The sequence below is a fragment of the Salvelinus namaycush genome, unplaced genomic scaffold (genome assembly GCF_016432855.1).
Source record: "Salvelinus namaycush isolate Seneca unplaced genomic scaffold, SaNama_1.0 Scaffold1056, whole genome shotgun sequence".
NCBI lineage: Eukaryota > Metazoa > Chordata > Actinopteri > Salmoniformes > Salmonidae > Salvelinus > Salvelinus namaycush.
The window spans coordinates 15,237-38,916 of NW_024057738.1; the positions used below are offsets into that span (position 1 = coordinate 15,237).

The following is a 23,680-nucleotide window of genomic DNA, read 5'->3' on the forward strand; positions in this document are numbered from 1 at the left end:
AAATATAACACACACGCACAATTAGGATTAGGCATGCACGCGCACACACACGAAAGCGCGCACACACACACACACACAGTAAAAGGGTTGGCCTTAAGACATCTCTAAAACAGCAAAACAGTGCTCTGTGGTAGCTAATACAGTTAGGATGGAAACCACACCAACCACACAGAGTAGGCCAAGTCACACCACCATCAATCTCAATATGAATGTTATGACACTTGATATAGACTTTGCATGTCATGTGCAGTGTTGAGTAACGCAGACCAGCTTTAGCCAATTCTCAAACCTTATCAAGTATAGGACAATGTTTGGGTGGGCCGCGCCTTTTACGTGTTATGTCATTAGATTGGATCGAGTTTCATAGGCAAATATGTCCCTGTGTGTGTGGTGCGTGCTGTGTGCTGTGTGGTGTGTGCTGTGTGGTGTGTGTGATGTGTGTGATGTGTTCTTCAACTTCAACGTCTAAAGGCCCTAGAGGAGGGTTTAGAGGGTGATGATGCTTTAGAGTGGTCCTGGTGAACTGAAGGTACTAGACCATGTTCAGACCCAGCTGACAGGACACTCTCTGACTCTCTGTTATGTTTAAAGAGTTTATCATGTTCAAACAGATATGTGAGTTGTGAAATATCTCATATACAGTATATTGTATAAATATAAAATATTTCCATGGTAACATACTGTACCTTCTGGCTTGAGTTTCCAGGGAACCCATCTTTCCCGGTCTCTCCCTGCAAAGGAAGACATGATACAGTCAGTAGCTGCTGCTCCCTTATTGGTCATTTAGTTAGTGACTGCTTGTCTTATTGGCTGTACAGTCAGTGGCTGGTCTATAATTGTCTGTACAGTCAGTGGCTGGTCTCTAATTGGCTATACAGTCAGTGGCTGGTCTATAATTGTCTGTACAGTCAGTAGCTGGTCACTAATTGGCTATACACTCAGTGGCTGGTCTCTAATTGGCTATACAGTCAGTGGCTGGTCTCTAATTGGCTGTACAGTCAGTCGCTGGTCTCTAATTGGCTGTACAGTCAGTCGCTGGTCTCTAATTGGCTGTACAGTCAGTTGCTGGTCTCTAATTGGCTGTACAGTCAGTCGCTGGTCTCTAATTGGCTGTACAGTCAGTGGCTGGTCTATAATTGGCTGGCCAGTCAGTGGCTGGTCTCTAATTGGCTGGCCAGTCAGTCGCTGGTCTCTAATTGGCTGGCCAGTCAGTCGCTGGTCTCTAATTGGCTGGCCAGTCAGTCGCTGGTCTCTAATTGGCTGGCCAGTCAGTGGCTGGTCTCTAATTGGCTGGCCAGTCAGTGGCTGGTCTCTAATTGGCTGGCTAGTCAGTCGCTGGTCTCTAATTGGCTGTACAGTCAGTGGCTGGTCTCTAATTGGCTATACAGTCAGTGGCTGTTCTTTTAGTAGCAGCTTGTTTCTCCCACGTCTATGGCAAGTAAGTATGGTTAAAATTGCACTTTTTCGAAAAATTCCCTGAACAAGTCACAGACATGGCTATAATATTTTCCTTAATGTTGCAGCCAAGGAATGGTGGTATGATTGGGACAACATGAATAGGCCTTGATTAAGCTTAGTTTGTAGCAATAGTTCCTTAATTGGACTAATTATTGTCATATCGATACAGCATACCACCCTGCATCCCACTGCTGCTTGCCTCTGAAGCTAAGCAGGGTCAGTCCCTGGATGGGAGACCAGATGCTGCTGGATGTGGTGTTGGAGGGCCAGTAGGAGGCACTCTGGTCTAAAACATAAATACAAATGTCCCAGGGCAGTGATTAGGGACATTGCCCTGTGTAGGTTTCTGTCTTCCTGATGGGATGTTAAACGGGTGTCCTGCCTCTCTGTGGTCACTAAAGATCCCATGGCACTTATTGTAAGAGTAGGGGTGTTATCCCCGGTGTCCTGGCTAAATTCCAAATCTGGCCACCTAATCATCCCCAGGTTCCAATTGGCTCATTCATCCTCACTCCTCTCCCTTGTAACTATTCCCCAGGTCTTTGCTATAAATGTGTTAAAATGTGTTAAAATAAATTCACGTTTATTTGGTTGACATAGAACTACAATGGTTAAATGTCACAATTTTTTACATATTCTAATGAGACCATGTTGAAGCAGCTAGCAGAAATGATGTTTCCCCTCGTCAAACAAGGCCCTAACACAGTGAAACAGGGTTACTGTAGATCTGGGACTTGTAGCTTGCCAATTATCGGGTAATACTATCCACCTCTCTCTCTGCGGCTGTTGGAGCGCTGTGTTGAATACAACAGGCTCAGAACAGCTGTAAGGGAAGCAGGATGGGACCCTAGCTTAGCTCAGTGAACTGCTGGACCTCCTAAATCCTCTGGCTAATGTGTGAATAAGACACTGACGGCCACTGACTGTAGCCTACATTAGTATAAGGACATGCCCAGGGCCATAATGGTTATAATAACTTTGAGAAAATATCCAAATAATGTTTGTTTTTTACATTTTTAGAGTGTGTCCAAGCTAAAATCCTTAATTGCTACATTTTTGTACATATAAATTAATGATATTGTATATACCTATAGATTCTAGAAGAACAGAACTCATAAATGAATCATACTGTATACACCCATAGATTTTTGAAGAACTTATAAATGCCTCATGAGCTTAGTTCAGCTGTCATACAGAACCCAAAATATAACATGTGTAAACAAAGTAAATGTAAACAAACACTGTATAGTGTCAAAACATGGTTAAAACTATCATTTTGATATCATGGATGGTCAGTCCTTGCATCCATAGGTCAGTCTACAAATTTGAATGGTTACTTTTCTGGGGCGGTGGTTAGAGAGTTGGGCTAGTAACCGAAAGGTTGCTGGATCGAATCCCTGAGCTGACAAGGTAAAAATCTGTTGTTCTGCCCCTGAACAAGGCAGTTAACCCACTGTTCCACATGAGGCTGCCATTCTAAGTAAGAATTTGTTCTTAACTTACTTGCAACGTTAAATAATGGTTAAATAATTTTCCCCCGTTTTTTTATTATCCAGGCCCATCCCTCAATTGCTTACCAAAATAGAAACAGGCTTGTTATTGTTTCAATTGAGGACTGTAGCTTTAAAGTAACTGTCCAGGGAAAATCTCACTTTAAAAGCTAGACTCAGCAAAATGACGTTGCCACGAGCAGCACTGCAGATATTGAGATGAGTGAGATGCAAGACTTCGCTCTCACACAGTCACACACAGTATCTGCGCACGTGCATGGGTTCGCTTCACGCTTTGCAGCGTGGTATCCAGGGCGCCAAAACAGCGAAGAAGTTGAGCCATGCGCTTTCATGGTTGTTGCAGAAACTGACCCACTATGCTGTTTACTTTCTGTATGTATGTTGTATTGCTGAATCTACCTTTAAAAACTCATACACAAATAATGTTGTTGACTCATCCTATACTCGTATTTGTGGTCAAAGGAAAAAAGTGAAGAAGAAAATACTTTAAAAATCCCACCACAAACTACTATCTCAAACAGACCATTTAAAAAATGCTTGCCATTTCCTCACAGAAGGTCACGTCATGTTTTTGGCAGAGATGTCTCATTGTCTGAGCTGGCCAATCAGCTGTTTACTTGTCATTTATTTTTTTATTGAATGGTATATATCCACACCATGTTGTTGTTGGGGTACGCCCACACCACTGTAACACAGAAAATATGTTTTTTAACGTACTAAATAAGGAAAACTATTTCACTCATATTGTTAATTAATTATATGAAATAGCTCATAGAAATCTGGAAACACTGGACAGTTACTTTAAGAACATGTCCATGTGGCCTACTAGTGATGTAGGAGATAGACAGTAGCCTATGGAATCTATAGGATAACTAGTGATGTAGGAGATAGACAGTAGCCTATGGAATCTATAGGATAACTAGTGATGTAGGAGATAGACAGTAGCCTATGGAATCTATAGGATAACCAGTTATGTAGGAGATAGACAGTAGCCTATGGAATCTATATGATAACCAGTGATGTAGGAGATAGACCGTAGCCTATGGAATCTATAGGATAACTAGTGATGTAGGAGATAGACAGTAGCCTATGGAATCTATAGGATAACTAGTGATGTAGGAGATAGACAGTAGCCTATGGAATCTATAGGATAACCAGTTATGTAGGAGATAGACAGTAGCCTATGGAATCTATAGGATAACCAGTTATGTAGGAGATACAGTAGCCTATGGAATCTATAGGATAACTAGTGATGTAGGAGATAGACAGTAGCCTATGGAATCTATAGGATAACTAGTGATGTAGGAGATAGACAGTAGCCTATGGAATCTATAGGATAACTAGTGATGTAGGAGATAGACAGTAGCCTATGGACTCTATAGGATAACTAGTGATGTAGGAGATAGACAGTAGCCTATGGAATCTATAGGATAACCAGTTATGTAGGAGATAGACAGTAGCCTATGGAATCTATAGGATAACCAGTTATGTAGGAGATAGACAGTAGCCTATGGAATCTATAGGATAACCAGTTATGTAGGAGATAGACAGTAGCCTATGGACTCTATAGAATAACCAGTGATGTAGGAGATAGATAGTATCCTATGGAATCTATAGGATAACCAGTGATGTTGGAGATAGACAGTATCCTATGGAATCTATAGGATAACCAGTGATGTTGGAGATAGACAGTAGCCTATGGAATCTATAGGATAACCAGTGATGTAGGAGATAGACAGTATCCTATGGAATCTATAGGATAACCAGTGATGTTGGAGATAGACAGTAGCCTATGGAATCTATAGGATAACCAGTGATGTGGGAGATAGACAGTAGCCTATGGAATCGATAGGATAATCAGTGATGTAGGAGATAGACAGTAGCCTATGGAATCTATAGAATAACCAGTGATGTAGGAGATACAGTAGCCTATGGAATCTATAGGATAACCAGTAATGTAGGAGATAGACAGTAGCCTATGGAATCTATAGAATAACCAGTGATGTAGGAGATAGACAGTAGCCTATGGAATCTATAGGATAACCAGTTATGTAGGAGATAGACAGTAGCATATGGACTCTATAGAATAACCAGTGATGTAGGAGATAGACAGTATCCTATGGAATCTATAGGATAACCAGTGATGTTGGAGATAGACAGTATCCTATGGAATCTATAGGATAACCAGTGATGTAGGAGATAGACAGTAGCCTATGGAATCTATAGGATAACCAGTGATGTAGGAGATAGACAGTATCCTATGGAATCTATAGGATAACCAGTGATGTTGGAGATAGACAGTAGCCTATGGAATCTATAGGATAACCAGTGATGTGGGAGATAGACAGTAGCCTATGGAATCGATAGGATAATCAGTGATGTAGGAGATAGACAGTAGCCTATGGAATCTATAGAATAACCAGTGATGTAGGAGATACAGTAGCCTATGGAATCTATAGGATAACCAGTAATGTAGGAGATAGACAGTAGCCTATGGAATCTATAGAATAACCAGTGATGTAGGAGATAGACAGTATCCTATGGAATCTATAGGATAACCAGTGATGTTGGAGATAGACAGTAGCCTATGGAATCTATAGGATAACCAGTGATGTAGGAGATAGACAGTAGCCTATGGAATCTATAGGATAACCAGTTATGTAGGAGATAGACAGTAGCCTATGGAATCTATATGATAGCTAGTGATGTAGGAGATAGACAGTAGCCTATGGAATCTATAGGATAACCAGTGATGTAGGAGATAGACAGTAGCCTATGGAATCTATAGGATAACTACTGATGTAGGAGATAGACAGTAGCCTATGGAATCGATAGGATAACCAGTGATGTAGGAGATAGACAGTAGCATATGGAATATATAGGATAACCAGTGATGTAGGAGATAGACAGTAGCCTATGGAATCGATAGGATAACCAGTGATGTAGGAGATAGAACCCTATAATCTACTGGTATAGGAATGTTCAACATCCCTTTATACAAAGCAGAGTCACCCCAGTAACACTATGTATTGTATACTGCATGAACTGCAGGTATGTATAACTGATGTTGGGGATAGATAATAGCCTATAGCTATTATCTTCTACCTGATCATTAATAGCACCCGCCTGGTGTCCCAGATCTCAATCAGTCCCTGATTAGGGTGAGCAGTGGAACTGGCTTCAAGGTATAGTTTGGAATATAAGTGGCCTATAGGGATGTTTGCATTCTCTTTAGAACAAGGGGACTCTTCCCCAGGGCTGTTATGAGGCTTAGGTCCAACGCTCAGCAGAGCATTAAACCCCAATCTGTAGCAGAATCACAGGGGTAAAGGTTACCCCGGTGCCTGTAACTCTACATCCACTCCCTGTGTGAACTGAAACATTGTCCTGTGGCATTCTCCTTCATTCTTCCCCTCTGACTGTCTGTCTGCTGCCATGTCAAGGAAGGGCAGATCATTAGTCAAATGTCTTTCACACCGATGCACGCACACACACACACACACACACACACACACACACACACACACACACACACACACACACACACACACACACACACACACACACACACACACACACACACACACACACACACACACACACACACACACACACACACACACGCCCCCCTCTAAGTGACAACATGAGCGTTCTCCTCTGTTAAATCCATTAGAGATAATTATGGCACACTCCAACAGGGTAATTAGTATATGTTGGGGCTCCAACGTGCATAATTGAGCTTATCTCTAACTAGCTGAATGTTTGCTGTGTGATCATGTATTGCCAGTGGTGACATTGGTTTTCACCATCTACAAAATTAGACATGGAAAGCAAATCTAGATTCGGTGGTGAAGGTTGCTGACGAGCCCTTCACAAGTATCGCGTTACTCAGAACCTACGCTGTTCTCGGGGCAGGTCTGCCAGTTTTCACTAGCAGAAGGGACTTTTCGTAACAGGTTAGGAGAATGAGGTTCAGGTTAGGACCAGGGTTAGGGATAGGGTTAGGAACAGGGTTAGGGACAGGGTTAGGGATAGGGTTAGGGATAGGGTTAGGGACAGGGTTAGGGACAGGGTTAGGGATAGGGTTAGGGATAGGGTTAGGGACAGGGTTAGGGATAGGGACAGGGACAGGGACAGGGTTAGGGTTAGGGATAGGGACAGGGTTAGGGACAGGGTTAGGGATAGGGTTAGGGACAGGGTTAGGGACAGGGTTAGGGATAGGGTTAGGGATAGGGTTAGGGACAGGGTTAGGGATAGGGTTAGGGATAGGGTTAGGGACAGGGTTAGGGATAGGGTTAGGGATAGGGTTAGGGACAGGGTTAGGGACAGGGTTAGGGATAGGGACAGGGTTAGGGATAGGGTCAGGGATAGGGTTAGGGATAGGGACAGGGTTAGGGATAGGGTTAGGGATAGGGTTAGGGATAGGGTTAGGGACAGGGTTAGGGACAGGGTTAGGGATAGGGATAGGGATAGGGTTAGGGATAGGGATAGGGTTAGGGATAGGGTTAGGGATAGGGTTAGGGACAGGGTTAGGGATAGGGATAGGGATAGGGATAGGGATAGGGACAGGGTTAGGGATAGGGTTAGGGATAGGGTTAGGGACAGGGTTCGGGATAGGGATAGGGTTAGGGATAGGGACAGGGATAGGGATAGGGACAGGGACAGGGATAGGGACAGGGACAGGGTTAGGGTTAGGGATAGGGTTAGGGTTAGGGATAGGGTTAGGGACAGGGTTAGGGACAGGGTTAGGGACAGGGTTAGGGATAGGAACAGGGTTAGGGTTAGCTAAAATGCATCAACAAAAACAAAACGCGACTGGAACATATCTAGCTACAACCAGGCCTGCCCTGAGAACACCCTCCGTTTCCACTAATGTGATTCTTCTAAAAAACAACACTGTATCTCTGACCATGTTTACTGTCTGACAATGTGGTGGATAAACATTTAGAAATCTTTGAAGTTCGTTGTTAGCATCTGAAAGAGAACGCTGTCTGTTGCTTTGACCCGCGTTCGGAAAGTATTCAGACCCCTTCAATTTTTCCACTGCTGTGTCACGTTACAGCCTTATTCTAAAATGTATTAAATCGTTTTTTTCATCAATCTACACACACAATACCCCATAACGACAAAAAAAAGCAGGTTTTTAGAAATGTTTGCAAATATAAAAAAATATGAACTAGTGGTTAGACCGTTGGACTAGTAACCGAAAGGTTGCAAGTTCAAATCCCCGAGCTGACAAGGTACAAATCTGTCATTCTGCCCCTGAACAGGCAATTAACCCACTGTTCCTAGGCCGTCATTGAAAATAAGAATTTGTTCTTAATTAACTGACTTGCCTAGTTAAATAAAGGTAAAATTTAAAATTTAAAAAAATGAAAATGTACATAAGTATTCAGACCCTTTACTCAGTACTTCCCCAGTTCTGTGCCTCGACACAATCCTGTCTCAGAGCTCTACGGACAATTCCTTCCACCTCATGGCTTGGTTTTTGCTCTGACATGCACTATCAACTGTGTGATTTTCCAAATCATGTCCAATCAATTGAATTGACCACAGGTGGACTCCAATCAAGTTGTAAAAACATGGGTGATCAATGGAAACAAGATGCACCTGAGCTCAATTTTCAGTCTCATATCAAAGGATCTGAATACTTATGTAAATAAGGTATTTCTGTTGTTTAGATGTAGTAAATGTGCAAACATTTCTAAAACCGTGTTTTCGCTTTGTCATTATGGGGTATTGTGTGTAGATTGATGAGGATTTTTATTTATTTAATCCTTTTATGGATTGAAAATGTGGAAAAAGTGAAGGGGTCTGAATTCTTTCCGAATGCACTCTATTTTCTATTGCGAAAGGCGAGCATCATAATATAAATGGATAAATAGAGACATTTATCTTTGGTAGTAAAACCATAAGCCCATTAACGTAGTATGTTTTTAATGCCTTAAGGGATTTTGTGGGCATCCTCCTGGGTTTATGTGCTGTCATTACTCCTTGGGAAGAAAACCTTAGAACACCACTGGATATCAAACACATTTCATACCCTCTTTCATCAAGGATATCACTGTATTTTCCTTCATCCATCCATCCATCCATCCATCCATCCATCCATCCATCCATCCATCCATCCATCCATCCATCCATCCATCCATCCATCCATCCATCCATCCATCCATCCATCCATCCATCCATAATATGATTTTTACTGGACTGTGGCACTAAGTTACAGAAGCTCTTCAATAAATGCATAACATTCACTGAGTCTCATGCTTAATTCCCATTGGAAGTCCACTTCTACGAATGACTTTTACCCGACAGCCGACTCATTCAAGGTTTTACAGTATTACCTTAACTGAGCGTTAAGCAGGGGGATAAATGGGTCATATGGAACTGAATTACTGTACAGCTCAAATGAAGTAGAGAAGCATAGCCACTTCTTGAAGACTCCAACTGGACATGTACATACAATAGATGAATGTGTGCTAGAGGATAGCAATAGCAGAATGATTACTTTTTATAGAAAGAGGGAACAGAAATGATCATCACCATTCCAACCTTTTAATGCACCCCTTACGTAGTTGTTGGCAATTTAGCTTGTCTTTTACAGAGATGAATACAGATGCTCCAATACTATTGAGACTTTAGAGCATTTAAACAGAATCATAATGAGAACTGTGGGTTAATTGTTATGACCTTACAAGGAAAACGTTGTGGGGAAATTGGGGATTACTTTGTGGCTGTGTTACTTCAAGAGAAGAGAAAGTATTAATCCAGCACTGTGCTGAAAGTTGGATGGAGGATCCTAATCCCGTTCACAGGGATTAAACAGCTGTGGTCATCCAGGGTTCTTCAGAAAATTAAACACATCAATCCTGGTATTATAAGAAGGCAGCTTCCTTGAAAGGAAATCAGTTTTTCCTAATGGCCTTGTATTATATTATAGGATTTACAGCCCTAGTACTATGTTATACGATGTATTAACACATTCACAGCTCCTAGGTGGAATAAAATCTAAACATTGACGTAGTCATGAAATTATATATTTTTATTATTCCTTTACAATACCCAGAATGTGTTTAGCACCGTACTACAGATGTATTCCATTCCTACCTGCTTGCCTTCTCAACGAGCTGTCACTAATTTAATTTAGTCCCACAATGCACTTCTTCTAAAAGTGATAATAATGCCAGGAATCCTATTCGGGGCAGTTGATTGGTTGTCACAGAGTCGCTGAACCCAGCTTGTCTGTCAAAACGTATAACTTCAACAGAGGTACAGTAATTAAATGACCCTTTCAGAAAATGACACGTCTTTGTATTGGATTCACAGTTTAATAGAACAAGTAAATGGTGTGCTCACAGGAATCTATTCACCTCAGTATGATACATTTGGAGTTTTCCCTACAATTTTTTGAGGCAACTAGTTACTTTGAACCTGGGGAAAAAAATGAATTATGGCTTTAAAGATATTTATTTTGTGCTACTTTTAATATGATTTAATGGTAGCTAAAGTGCCAAGACTAGTTCAATAAGGATATATGGACTGAGGTGTTATCTTTGGTCCTAGTAGACCACTATAACAAACTTAATGCCACTTCTACACCAGGAACATACTAATTATAACAGAGAGTTTCACAAATAACACAATTCCCCCTCCTCTCGGTCGGTCCTACAGGTAGAATGATTTAAAGCTTGTGTAGCTGTTGTACTTTCTCTGAATTCCTAAGTGGTTTTAAGGGAAAAACAGAAGGTCTGCATCCCAAATGGCCCCCTAGTCTCTATATAGTGCATTTCTTTTGACCAGGGCCTATAAGATATCCCATAGGGCTCTGCTCCAAAGTAGGACACTATATTGGGAATATGTTGCCATTTAGGACACAGCCAAGTTCCTACTTGCTCTGAAAAATTACTTTACCCAAACTACACCACTCTATGGTAATTGGGTCAATGACCACAAAGACCATCTGGTCCTAATAGGCGAATCACCACCTGTTCAGAGTAATGAATTCCTATCATTCTTCATTCCCAAACACACTGGCTATTCTCTCTCTCTCTTTCTGTCAAACACACTGACTCTTCTCTCTCTCTCTGTCAAACACACTGGCTCTTCTCTCTCTTTCTGTCAAACACACTGGTTCTTCTCCCTCTTTCTGTCAAACACACTGACTCTTCTGCTCTCTCTCTCTCTCTCTGTCAAACACACTGACTCTTCTCTCTCTCTCTGTCAAACACACTGACTCTTCTCTCTCTCTCTTTCTGTCAAACACACTGGTTCTTCTTCTCTCTCTCTCTCTCTGTCAAACACACTGACTCTTCTCTCTCTCTCTTTCTGTCAAACACACTGGTTCTTCTTCTCTCTCTTTCTGTCAAACACACTGGTTCTTCTTCTCTCTCTCTTTCTGTCAAACACATTGGTTCTTCTTCTCTCTCTCTTTCTGTCAAACACACTGGTTCTTCTTCTCTCTCTCTTTCTGTCAAACACATTGGTTCTTCTTCTCTCTCTCTTTCTGTCAAACACACTGGCTCTTCTCTCTCTCTGTCAAACACACTGACTTCTCTCTCTCAGTCAAACACACTGACTCTTCTCTCTCTCTCAGTCAAACACACTGGCTCTGCTCTCTCTCTTTCTGTCAAACACACTGGTTCTTCTCTCTCTCTCTCTCTGTCAAACACACTGGTTCTTCTCTCTTTCTGTCAAACACACTGGTTCTTCTCTCTCTCTCTTTCTGTCAAACACACTGACTCTTCTCTCTCTCTTTCTGTCAGTCCCTTTGGCCCTCAGCCCTCCATTTGTGCATTCACACGCGCATCCGCCATATACACAAGTGTCCCTATGCTGAGGGAGTGAAAATGATGGAGGGTGTATTAGACCCTCCGATAGCCACTTCAACGGCTTCAGAGCGATGTGGAATCCCATAATGCACCACATTATTTTTGAATTCGCACAATTTCACGCAAAACAATGGAGAGGCGTAATGGAGAGCCACCTGTACTTGTTTCTGTCTGATTTCAAGGCTTGAAACACGTAGCAAATTAAATGTTTAACTTATACTGACGGTTATATATTGTAAAACGACAGGGGGAATCTGAATGCTCGTTCTATTACTTTAGTTTTAGTTGATTCATTCTACCATTTTAAAAAAACAATCACACCAAATGTGAAAATCCATACATAGACATTAGTAAATTCAGTCTGGGACATATTTCCATTGTTAAATCACGGAGGATAACACGCAATACAGTCTGGGACATATTTCCATTGTTAAATCACGGAGGATAACATGCAATACAGTCTGGGACTTATTTCCTTATTTCTGTCTCCGTCTGTGTCTGTCTTTTCTCTCTCTGTCTTTTCTCCATCTCTGTCTGTCTCCATCTCTGTCTGTCTTTTCTCTGTCTCTGTCTGTCTCCATCTCTGTCGGTTTTTTCTCTGTCTCCGTCTTTGTCTCTCTCCCTGAAATATGTGACTAAGGAAGCACAACAGCTTTATCTCTGTTAGAATTGTAACTGAATTCTACAGGTACAATATCTGTGTACACATGCACAGTCATGATGGTATTTATTGAGCCAGATAGATATTCAACATCTCCTTTACCTTGTCTCCTTGATCTCCTTTCTGTCCTGGAAGTCCTGCCAAGCCTGGTAGACCTTGATCACCCTACAAAGAACAAGAACATTTAATTGATGTAATTTACCTGAACTAGCTTGCTAATGACTGTCCGTCCACACATTAAAAACTCCCCAAAGACATGAGCAATTCCCCAAGGTACCGCTCTGTCTGAAGTCGGCTTTCAGAACACTTCCATGGACATTAGTGGAACCACCTCTGGAGACGGCGGCCATGCCTCAAACGAAGCAACTACATATTTGTGCCAAATTACTGCTAATAAGCTATTATTTCCTGCCTTTGGTTGGCATCCAAGAAAACGCATTGGCATAAATGTGCTTTAATTGGTTATTTATTTTCTTGTTTAATACGTTTGGTGGCAGCAGTGGGATATTTGAATTTGGAATTCTGAATGCATGGTTCCATTAGAACAGAACAGAACACTCCAACCCATTAGGATTCTAATTGCTGTTTGGACAGATTGTAACTGAGGATTGCTCAACTCCGATCTCCTATATCGAAGTTGAGTTGAGTATTGATAAGTGGTTGCACGATTTGCTAGCAACAACATTGAGTTGCCATCAGTCGATACTTGAAATTCTGAAAACGCTTACCTGTACCTATTTTTGTCCTGTACAACAAGAGGTCCTTCTGAAGGGTGCTGAAATTAATACTTTTAATTTTAAAAAATTATCGAAAACAACAACCAACTTCTACCTAGTTTGTGTTGCTCAACTCAGCACGAATGGACTTGTGACATTTTAATGTTAGATTACATAGTACGTCAAGGCCGCTACATCTTCCGTCAGGCAACACAAATGAGTAAAAAGTCGGGGGTTCCATTCAATAAGGGTTTTTATTAAAAGTGTGAAGGACAGTACAGGACAAACATAGGTACAGGTAAGTTTTCAGATTAACATTTTTTACAAGCATCGACTGATGTTGACTCAATGTTGTTGCTAGCAAACCGCGTGACCAGTTATCAATACTCAACTCCGCCTCGATATAAGAGAACGGATATAAGAGAACGGATATAAGAGAACGGATATAAGAGAACGGAAATAAGAGAACGGATATAAGAGAACGGATATAAGAGAACGGATATAAGAGAACGGAAATAAGAGAACGGAAATAAGAGAACGGATATAAGAGAACGGATATCCGTTCGAACGGATATAAGAGAACGGATATAAGAGAACGGAAATAAGAGAACGGATATAAGAGAACGGATATAAGAGAACGGATATAAGAGAACGGATATAAGAGAACGGATGTAAGAGAACGGATATAAGAGAACGGGTATAAGAGAACGGATATAAGAGAACGGAGTTGAGCGTTCCTCAACTTGACTGATTGTACCACAGAATGAAATAGAAAACCAAGATGGCTGCCTTTATCAACACATTCTAGAGTCAATAAGGTTAATACCATAGATCACTCCAGTAATATGTATGGTTACGTCCGTAATGGCACCCTATTCCCTATTGGCCTTGGTCAAAAGTAGTGCACAAATACAGAGAATAGAGTGCTGTTTGGGACGCAGGATATTTCTATGGACTGTACCTTTCCTGCTGAACATTGACATCTGCCACTGCTGGAATGCTGGACCCGCTGGACCTGGGCTGGCTGGACGGGCTGGGAGAGCATCTGGGGGAGCTGGCCTGCTCCAGCTGTATCCAAGGGATTGGGAGTCACCCCTCCAGCACCAGGGCCCTCCCTGCTAGGCTCACACTGTAGGATCAATACAAAGATATACAGTGGCTTGCAAAAGTATTCACCCCCCTTGGGATTTTTACTGTTTTGTTGCCTTACAACCTGGAATTAAAATAGATTTTTTGGGGGTTTGTATCATTTGATTTACACAACATGCCTACCACTTTGAAGATGCAAAATATGTTTTATTGTGAAACAAACAAGAAATAAGGCAGAAAACTTGAGCATGCATAACTATTCATCCCCCCAAAGTCAATACAGTGTAGAGCCACCTTTTGCAGCAATTACAGCTGCAAGTCTCTTGGGGTGTGTCTCTATAAGCTTGGCACATCTAGCCACTGGGATTTTTGCCCATTCTTCAAGGCAAAACTGCTCCAGCACATTCAAGTTGGATGGGTTCCGTTGGTGTACAAAGTCATACCACAGATTCTCAATTGGATTGAGGTCTGGGCTTTGACAAGGACATTCCAAGACATTTAAATGTTTCCCCTTAAATCACTCAAGTGTTGCTTTAGCAGTATGCTTAAGGTCATTGTCCTGCTGGAAGGTGAACCTCCGCCCCAGTCACAAATCTCTGGAAGACGGAAACAGGTTTCCCTCAATAATTTCCCTGTATTTAGCGCCATCCATCATTCCTTCATATCTGACCAGTTTCCCAGGTCCTGCCGATGAAAACATCCCCACAGCATGATGCTGCCACTACCATGCTTCACTGTGGGGATGGTATTCTCGGGGTGATGAGAGGTGTTGGGTTTGCTCCAGACATAGCGTTTTCCTTGATGGCCAAAAAGCTACATTTTAGTCTCGACTGACCAGAGTACCTTCTTCCATATGTTTGGGGAGTGTCCCACGTGCCTTTTGGCGAACACCAAACGTGCTTCCTTATTTTTTTCTTTAAGCAATGTCTTTTTTCTGGCCACTCTTCCGTAAAGCCCAGCTCTGTGGAATGTACGGCTTAAAGTGGTCCTATGGATAGATACTCCGATCTCCTTTGTGGAGCTTTGCAGCTCCTTCAGGGTTATCTTTGGTGTCTTTGTTGCCTCTCTGATTAATGCTCTCCTTGCCTGGTCTGGGAGTTTTGGTGGGTGTCCCTCTCTTGGCAGGTTGTTGTGGTGCCATATTCTTTCAATTTTTTTATAATGGATTTTTATAACCGAACCCTGATCTGTACTTCTCCACAACTTTGTCCCTGACCTGTTTGGAGCTCCCTGGTCTTCATGGTGCCGCTTGCTTGGTGGTGCATCTTGTTTAGTGGTGTTGCAGATTCTGGGGCCTTTCAGAACAGGTATATCAGTGTATATATACTGAGATCATGTGACAGATCATGTGGCACTTGCACACAGGTGGACTTAATTTATTACGTTAATTAGTTCTGAAGGTAACTGGTTGCACCAGCTCTTATTTAGGGGCTTCCATAGCAAAGGGGGTGAATACATATGCACGCACCACTTTTCCATTACATTTTTTTTTTTGATTTCACTTCACCAATTTGGACTATTTTGTATATGTCCACTGCATACAAACTGTTAAGACACATTACGCTGCTATTTAAGGGCCCGTTTCCTGGAACCACATTAAGCCTAATCATTTCATGTTGTTTTCAATTATGTTTTCTAGTTCACTTGAAATTGAGTCCAGGGCTAGACAGAATTTTGGTCTAGAAAGCAATGTAAAATCTCCAATGAAAGTGCTATTTAGTTTAGGAGTAGGCTTAATTTGGGTATAGGAAACCAGACAATTATAATACAACACATGTTGAAATGCAGTTCTGATATGCAATAGTCTGAAATGTAATAACAGTCCAGTACCGTATTTATAATCAGTTCATGTCCAATGATTCATTGACCCAATGAGAACCTTAATTACTGTGGAACTAGATGACTGTCCCAGGGGAACGAGGAAAGGACAATACTTAAGGTTTTGAATGCCAATACATTATTTCCTACCATATTGACTGAGCCCCAGTACTGAAACTCAATGCACACTGAGATAACATCCTGGTTATGGATATATATTATAACTGCCATAGGCCAAAGGTGAGAGGTCACTGAAACACACTATTTCCAACCATATAGATGACATGTGACCTAGCACATTGAATCAACATAACCCAACACTCACTGAGATGACAACATGGTTATGAATACATATAGGCCTAACTGTCAAAATGTCAAAGGTCACTTCTCCTTTTAAACACAGTTAGCAGTCCAAATTGCACACGTTTTCCTATGGGCTCTGGTCAAACGTAGTGCACTATACTGGGAATAGGGTGCTATTTGGGATTCATCCACAGTCTGTAAGGTCACTCTCCACTGACCTGGTCTGCAATATGAGCTAACAGAAGAATATCTATCTATCAATCTATCAATCAATCAAATGTATTTATAAATCCCGTTTTACATCAGCAGCTGTCACAAAGATATTGCACAGTAACCTGGATAAGATGTCCCTTATGGAAGAAACATAATACAGTTGGGTATTTTTCAAGAAGGACAAACACAACTCAACCAGATTATATTACCTACTGCCCTTAAATTCAAATCTCGACCAAGAAGCCAGTTCCACTGCTTTAAAAACATATATTTCCCTCTAATCAGGGACTGATTTAGACCTGGGAAACCAGGTGGGTGCAATTAATTATCAGGTAGAACAGAAACTAGAAGTACTCCAGAACTCGTAGCGTAAGAATTGAATACCCCTGCTCTACTGTATATCAAGCCACGTCGAAGGTCTCATGTATGTCCTAAAATGTGCACCATACATTAAAGAAAAATAAAATATACATGTAAAATATCTTACCGTAGATCCTGCCTGCTCACAGCAGTTCTCCATCTCAGCCAGGTATGGGTCACAGTAGATCAGGATATGTTGCAGTTCGATCTGGAGAGAAAGACATCTGTTAGGGACATTATGATGATTCAGATATAGAGAAAAACTAACTTTTTTAAATGCTAACAATATATATTTTGAAAAATTAAACATGTTTCTTTGCCTGATACTAAGCAACCCCAGCACACCAAAATTGCTTCTGGGAAAGTTCCCAGAACGTTCGTTTGGTCGCTACAAATGTTCTTTTAGAATGCTTGTATAAAACATTTGCCTGATGTTTCAAGAACATTCAAGAACTGTTCTTTAAAAGGTTCCCAGAATGTTTCATTAGGTTGTGGGAACAGTCTGGTGAGAACTTTTGGGGACATCACAAAATATATGTTCCCCAAACACAAAAACTGTCCAGTTGTGCGGAGGATTCTAGAATGGTTCTTTAAGGGTGGAAAAAACATTAGATATTACAAGTACGTTCCCAGAACACATTTCATCTGTTCTTTAAAGGTTCCAAGAATATTTCATTATGTTGTGGTAACATTGGCTGGACAAGAGATATGGTCCCAAAACACAAAAACTGTTCAGTTATGCGAACATTCAGTTATCAGTTAAATAAAATGTTATTTGTCACATGCGCCGAGAAATGCTTTCTTACAAGCCCTTAACCAACAATACGGTAGCAGAGAGAACAGTCTATGACAGAGAGAGGAACCATGCAAAATCTTTTCAGTCTCCTGAAGAGGAATAGGAGTTGGTGTGAATGGGGGCATAGTCGGCCCTCCTTTTCTTGTAGTCCACGATCAGCTCTTTTGTCTTGTTGAGGGAGAGGTTGTTGTCCTGGCACCACACTGCCAGGTGTCTGACCTCCTCCCTATTGACTGACTCGTCGTCAGTGACCAGGCCAACCACCGTCATGCTGTCTGCAAACGTAATGACCCAATCAAATCAAATTGTATTTGTCACATGCGCTGAATACAACAGGTGTAGACCTTTCTGTGAAATGCTTAATTACAAGCCCTTAACCAACAATGCAGTTCAAGAAATAGAGTTAAGAAAATATTTTCTAACTAAACTAAAGTAAAAATAAAAAGTAACACAATAAAATACAATACCAAGGCTATATACAGGGGGTACCGGTATTGAGTCAATGTGTGGGGGTACAGGTTAGTCAAGGTAATATGTACTTGTAGGTAGGGGTAAATGACTATGCATAGATAATAAACAGTGAGTAGCAGCAGCAGCGTTAAAACAAAGGCGGGGGGGCATTTGATTAATTGTTCAGAAGTGTTATGGCTTGGGGGTAGAAGCTGTTAAGGAGCCTTTTGGGCCTAGACTTGGCGCTCCAGTACCGCTTGCCGTGTGGTAGCAGAGAGAACAGTCTATGACTTGGGTGACTGGGGACTTGACAATTTTTGGGCCTTCCTCTGACAGCGCTTAGTATATAGGTGCTGGATAGCAGGAAGCTAGGCCCCATTGATGTACTGGGCCATACGCACTACCCTCTGTAGCGCCTTATGGTTGGATGCCGAGCAGTTGCCACACTAGGCGGTGATGCAACCGGTGAGGATGCTCTCGATGGTGCAGCTGTATATGTTTTTTGAGGATCTGGGGACCGATGTCAAATCTTTTCCGTCTCCTGAGGGGGAAAAGGTGTTGTCGTGCCCTCTTCACGACTGTTGTGGTGTGTTTGGAAGGTAACACTTTACATCATTTGTTGGTGATGTGGACACCAGGGAACTTCAAATTCTTGACCGGCTCCACTACAGCCCCGTCGATGTGAATGGGAGATGTGTTGTTGCCTACCCTTACCACCTGGGGCCGGCCTGTCAGGAAGTCCAGGATCCAGTTGCAGAGAGAGGTGTTTAGTCCCAGGGTCCTTAGCTTAGTGATGAGCTTTGTGGGAACTATGGTGTTGAACACTGAGCTGTAGTCAATGAACAACATTCGCACATAGGTGTTCCTTTTCTCCAGGTGGGAAAGGGCGGTGTGGAGTGCGATTGAGATTGCGTCATCTGTGGATCTGTTGGGGCTGTACGCGAATTGGAGTGGGTCTAGGATTTCCGGGATGATGGTGTTGATGTGAGCCATGACCAGCCTTTCAAAACACTTCATGGCTATCGACGTGAGTGCTACAGGGCAGTAGTCATTTAGGCAGATTACCCTCACTTTCTTGGGCACTATGGTGGTCTGCTTCAAACATGTAGGTATTACAGACTCGGTCAGGGAGAGGTTGAAAATGTCAGTGAAGACACTTGCCAGTTGGTCTGTGCATGCTCTGAGTACACGTCATGGTAATCCGTCTGGCCCCCTGGCCTTTCGATGTGAGCAAGACCTGTTTAAGGGTCTTGCTCACATCGGCTATGGACAACGTGATCACACAGTTGTCCAGAACAGCTGGTGCTCTCATGCATGCTTCAGTGTTGCTTGCCTTGAAGCGAGCATAAAAGGCTTTTAGCTAGTCTGGTAGGCTCGTGTCACTGGGCAGCTCGTGGCTGGGTTTCCCTTTGTAGTCCGTAATAGTTTGCAATCTCTGCCACATCCGACAAGCATCAGAGCCGGTGTAGTAGGATTCAATCTTAGTCCTGTATTCACGATTTGCCTGTTTGATGGTTCGTCTGAGGGCAAAGCAGGATTTCTCATAAGCGTCTGGATTAGTGTCCCGCTCCTTGAAAGCAGCAGCTTTAGCCTTTAGCTCATGGGGATGTTGTCTGTAATCCATGGCTTTTGGTTGGGATATGTATGTACTGACACTGTGGGGACGACGTCGTTGATGCACTTATTGAGGAATCCGGTGACTGAGATGGTATATTCCTCAATGCCATTGGATGAATCCCGGAACATATTCCAGTCTGTGCTAGCAAAACAGTCCTGTAGCGTAGCATCTGCATCATCTGACCACTTCTGTATTGAGCAAGTCACTGGTACTTCCTGCTTTAGGTTTTGCTTGTAAGCAGGAATCAGGAGGATAGAATTATGGTCAGATTTGCCAAATGGGGCGAGGCAGAGCTTTGTATACGTCTCTGTGTGTGGAGTAAAGGTGGTCTAGAGTATTTTTTCCTCGGATTGCACATGTGACATAATGGTAGAAATGAGGTAAAACGGATTTAAGATTGCCTACATTAAAGTCCCCGGCCACTAGGAGCGCCACTTCTAGATGAGCATTTTCTTGTTTGCTTATAGCCTTATACAGTTTGTTGAGTGCGTCTTAGTGCCAGCATTGGTTTGTGGTGGTAAATAGATAGCTACGGAAAATATAGATGAAAACTCTCTTGGTAGATAGTGTGGTCTACAGCTTATCATTAGGTACTCTACCTCAGGCGAGCAATACCTTGAGACTTCTTTAATATTAGACATTGCGCACCAGCTGTTATTGACAAATAGACACACACCACCACCCCATCTTACCAGACGTATCTGTTCTATCCTGACGATGCATGGAAAACCCAACCCTGTATAAAATCTGTGTCGTGGTCCAGCCACGACTCGGTGAAACATAAGATATTACAGTTTTTAATGTCCCGTTGGTAGGATAGTCTCGAGCGGAGATTATCCCGTTTATTTTCCAGTGACTGCACAACAGAATGGATGGTAGAGGCGGGTTAATCACTCGCCGACAAATTTTCACAAGGCACCCCGATTTCCGCCCCCTGTATTTCCGTCTTTTCTTCACGCGAATGACAGGGATTTGGGCCCGGTATCGGAGAAGCAGTATATCCTTCGCGTCGGACTTATTAAAGAAAAAATCTTCGTCCAGTTCAAGTTAGGAAATCACTGTTCTGATATCCAGAAGCTCTTTTCAGTCATAAGAGACGTTAGCAGCAACATTATGTGCAAAATAAGTTACAAACAACGCGAAAAAACACACAAAATAGCACAGTTGGTTAGAAGCCTGTAAAATGGCAGCCATCCCCTCCGGCGCCATTCCCATGATGATGGTTTTGTAATCGTGCATGGCCATACAGTCTTGGGTGAACAGGGAGTACAGGAGGGGACTAAGCATGCACCCCTGAGGGTTCCCCGTGTTGAGGATCAGTGTGGCAGATGTGTTGTTGCCTACCCTTACCACCTGGGATCATCCTTGTAACATCAGGTGAATGTGTTTTGTACCCTAAAATAAATATTGTAGAATCATCCACATAACTGGACAGTTTTGGTGTTTTGGGAACATATATTTTGTGATGTACCCACAATGATCCCACCAGACTGTTCCCACAACCTAATGAAACAATCTGGGAACCTTTAACGAACAGATTAAATGTGTTGTAGGAATGCTCTCGCAACATCAGGCAAATGTTAAACATTCATCACCATGAATGGACCGTTTTTATGTAACAAGAACATTTGCGACAACCTAACGAATGTTCTGGGAACTTTCACAGAACCAATTTTGGTTTGCTGGGAAAACATTACTGGTACACTGTGTTATTACATTACCTGGAAGCCTAATGAGAACTACTGGGGAAAGTTCTGTGATGATTGTTACAGGTGTTGTGCACAAAATATATGAATGTTAGGAGAATATTCCAACGATAATTCATTTAAAATATTATTGAAAAATAAAATATTTTGTTGTCAAAAGGGATGTTATCATCCTACTGTTAGATAAAACCCTAACTAGAACTTAATGGGAATCTTAGCTAATGTTCTGGGAATGTTCCCGGTTTGCTGGGACCCTTCTAGACATTGCCCTTGAGGGCAACCATATATAATTACTGTATGTTTAAAACTATCATGTCGATCTCATGGACTGTCAGTCATTTCATCCGTCTATGAATTTCAGCACGGTTATATTTCCAGATTGTGGCTTTAGGCCTAAACGTACATCTACAGGCCGTCCATCCTCCACCCGGGTTGTAATCAGCGTATATCCGCTGGGGTCGATTTCATCCTTCTCGTCTGTCAGCCTCCTCTCTATTAGTTTACAGTCCATGTAAACGGAGACGATGCTGCTCTGGACCGCCACACCCAGCTTGTGCCACTGGCGGTCAAACAGGGTGTGCAGGTCTCGGCTCTTAAAGGTGTAGTGGAGGCTGTTCTTCAGAAGGCCCCGGGCTGAGAACTCCACTGCTCGTTTAGCACCGTCCAACACTACAGACACCTGAAGGTAGAGCCGGAGGAGATTGTAAGACATTATATCGTCTCATAACAAGTTATAAAGCTTTATACCTGCCGGTAAAGTGGTACCTTCATTACCATCAGGGTCATACAGGCATCAGTCATGGCATGAAAACGTTGATCAATAAACCAATGGTTAACCAACCGACAGACCGACCTACTGACCACACGGCCAACCGACAGACCGACCTATTGACCACACGGCCAACCGACAGACCGGCCAACCAACCGACAGACCGACCTACTGACCACACGGCCAACCGACAGACCGGCCAACCAACCGACAGACCGACCTACTGACCACACGGCCAACCGACAGACCGGCCAACCAACCGACAGACCGACCTACTGACCACACGGCCAACCGACTTGACTAATCTACCGGCCAACCGACCTACCAGCCAACCAGCCGATGGACCGACCGACCTACTGACCACACGGCCAACCGACTTGACTAATCTACCGGCCAACCGACCTACCAGCCAACCAGCCGATGGACCGACCGACCTGCCGGGTGAACTGGCAGAGTGAGTGAGCGATCGACTGATCAGTCAATCAACCAACAAATAAATCAATATAGATCCAAACCCACTTCAATGCTATACATCCAGACATCATGAATATCCTTATAGTGGACACTCTGACCTACCTGGGTACCTCCCGTCTGGTCGAATATCTGCCACAGATACCAGCGGTCTTTCTTTGTGGTTTTCCTCAGCCGGAAGGTGGTCACTAGAGAGTATTCACTGGACAGACCATTGGGGAACACCAATCTGAAAGACAAAATGTACCTTGTTCGAGCTGCATATTGTCAAATTGAATCGCAAAACTATATGAAACTTAACAATGGGCCTAACAGTCAAAACATTGTTTCAGAACTTTCAGTCTTGGTTGGAAGAGCATTAATAGCTAACGTACAATATTTGACCCATAAAATTATCATTTGCTAAATGGACTGTCAAAAATAAATATTCAAAATGAATATGAATAATCATGCTGGATATCTTATAGCTTTCTATGACTGTGTAGTAAGCAAACCAATCAACTTGAATCACTTGACAACGTTCTTCTATAGCCCCCTAGTGCACAATGGCCGCTTACATAAAAAGCTAGAGTTTTATGCCAAACATGATTCATCCAGACAGATTACATTTATTTCAGCATCCCTGTCATTCCAAATCGAATAATAATTTATTCAAACTTCAATTCAATTCCTCTTACTTCACAAACAGGTCTGGACTAGAAAACACAAGACCGTGGCTGACTACAGTATATAGCTTAGAAAGAAAACATTGTTATAAAGAGAAAAATGTAAAAAGGTAAGAAAGAAGAAAAGACAATAGGTTTGTTAACCCAGACGTTCCAGTTCAACTGATACACCGTGTTGGCAGAACATCTCCAGCACATTGTGAAGACTGAATGTAATGGGGATGGTACCACCAAAATAGACCTCA

General features: G+C 42.4%; 1 protein-coding gene across 1 annotated transcript in view; it reads right to left on the minus strand.

Moving 5' to 3' along the window:
- LOC120035430 (collagen alpha-1(XIX) chain-like) overlaps nt 1-23,680 on the minus strand; it is a 48,613-nt gene that overhangs the window by 12,671 nt on the left and 12,262 nt on the right. The window contains exons 4-8 of the mRNA XM_038982175.1: nt 22,876-22,999; nt 21,934-22,209; nt 17,088-17,168; nt 14,139-14,245; nt 12,564-12,626 (exon numbers count right to left, since the gene is read on the minus strand). Of these exons, the coding sequence (XP_038838103.1) occupies nt 12,564-12,626; nt 14,139-14,245; nt 17,088-17,168; nt 21,934-22,209; nt 22,876-22,999 (651 nt within the window). The remainder of the gene's footprint in view (nt 1-12,563; nt 12,627-14,138; nt 14,246-17,087; nt 17,169-21,933; nt 22,210-22,875; nt 23,000-23,680) is intronic.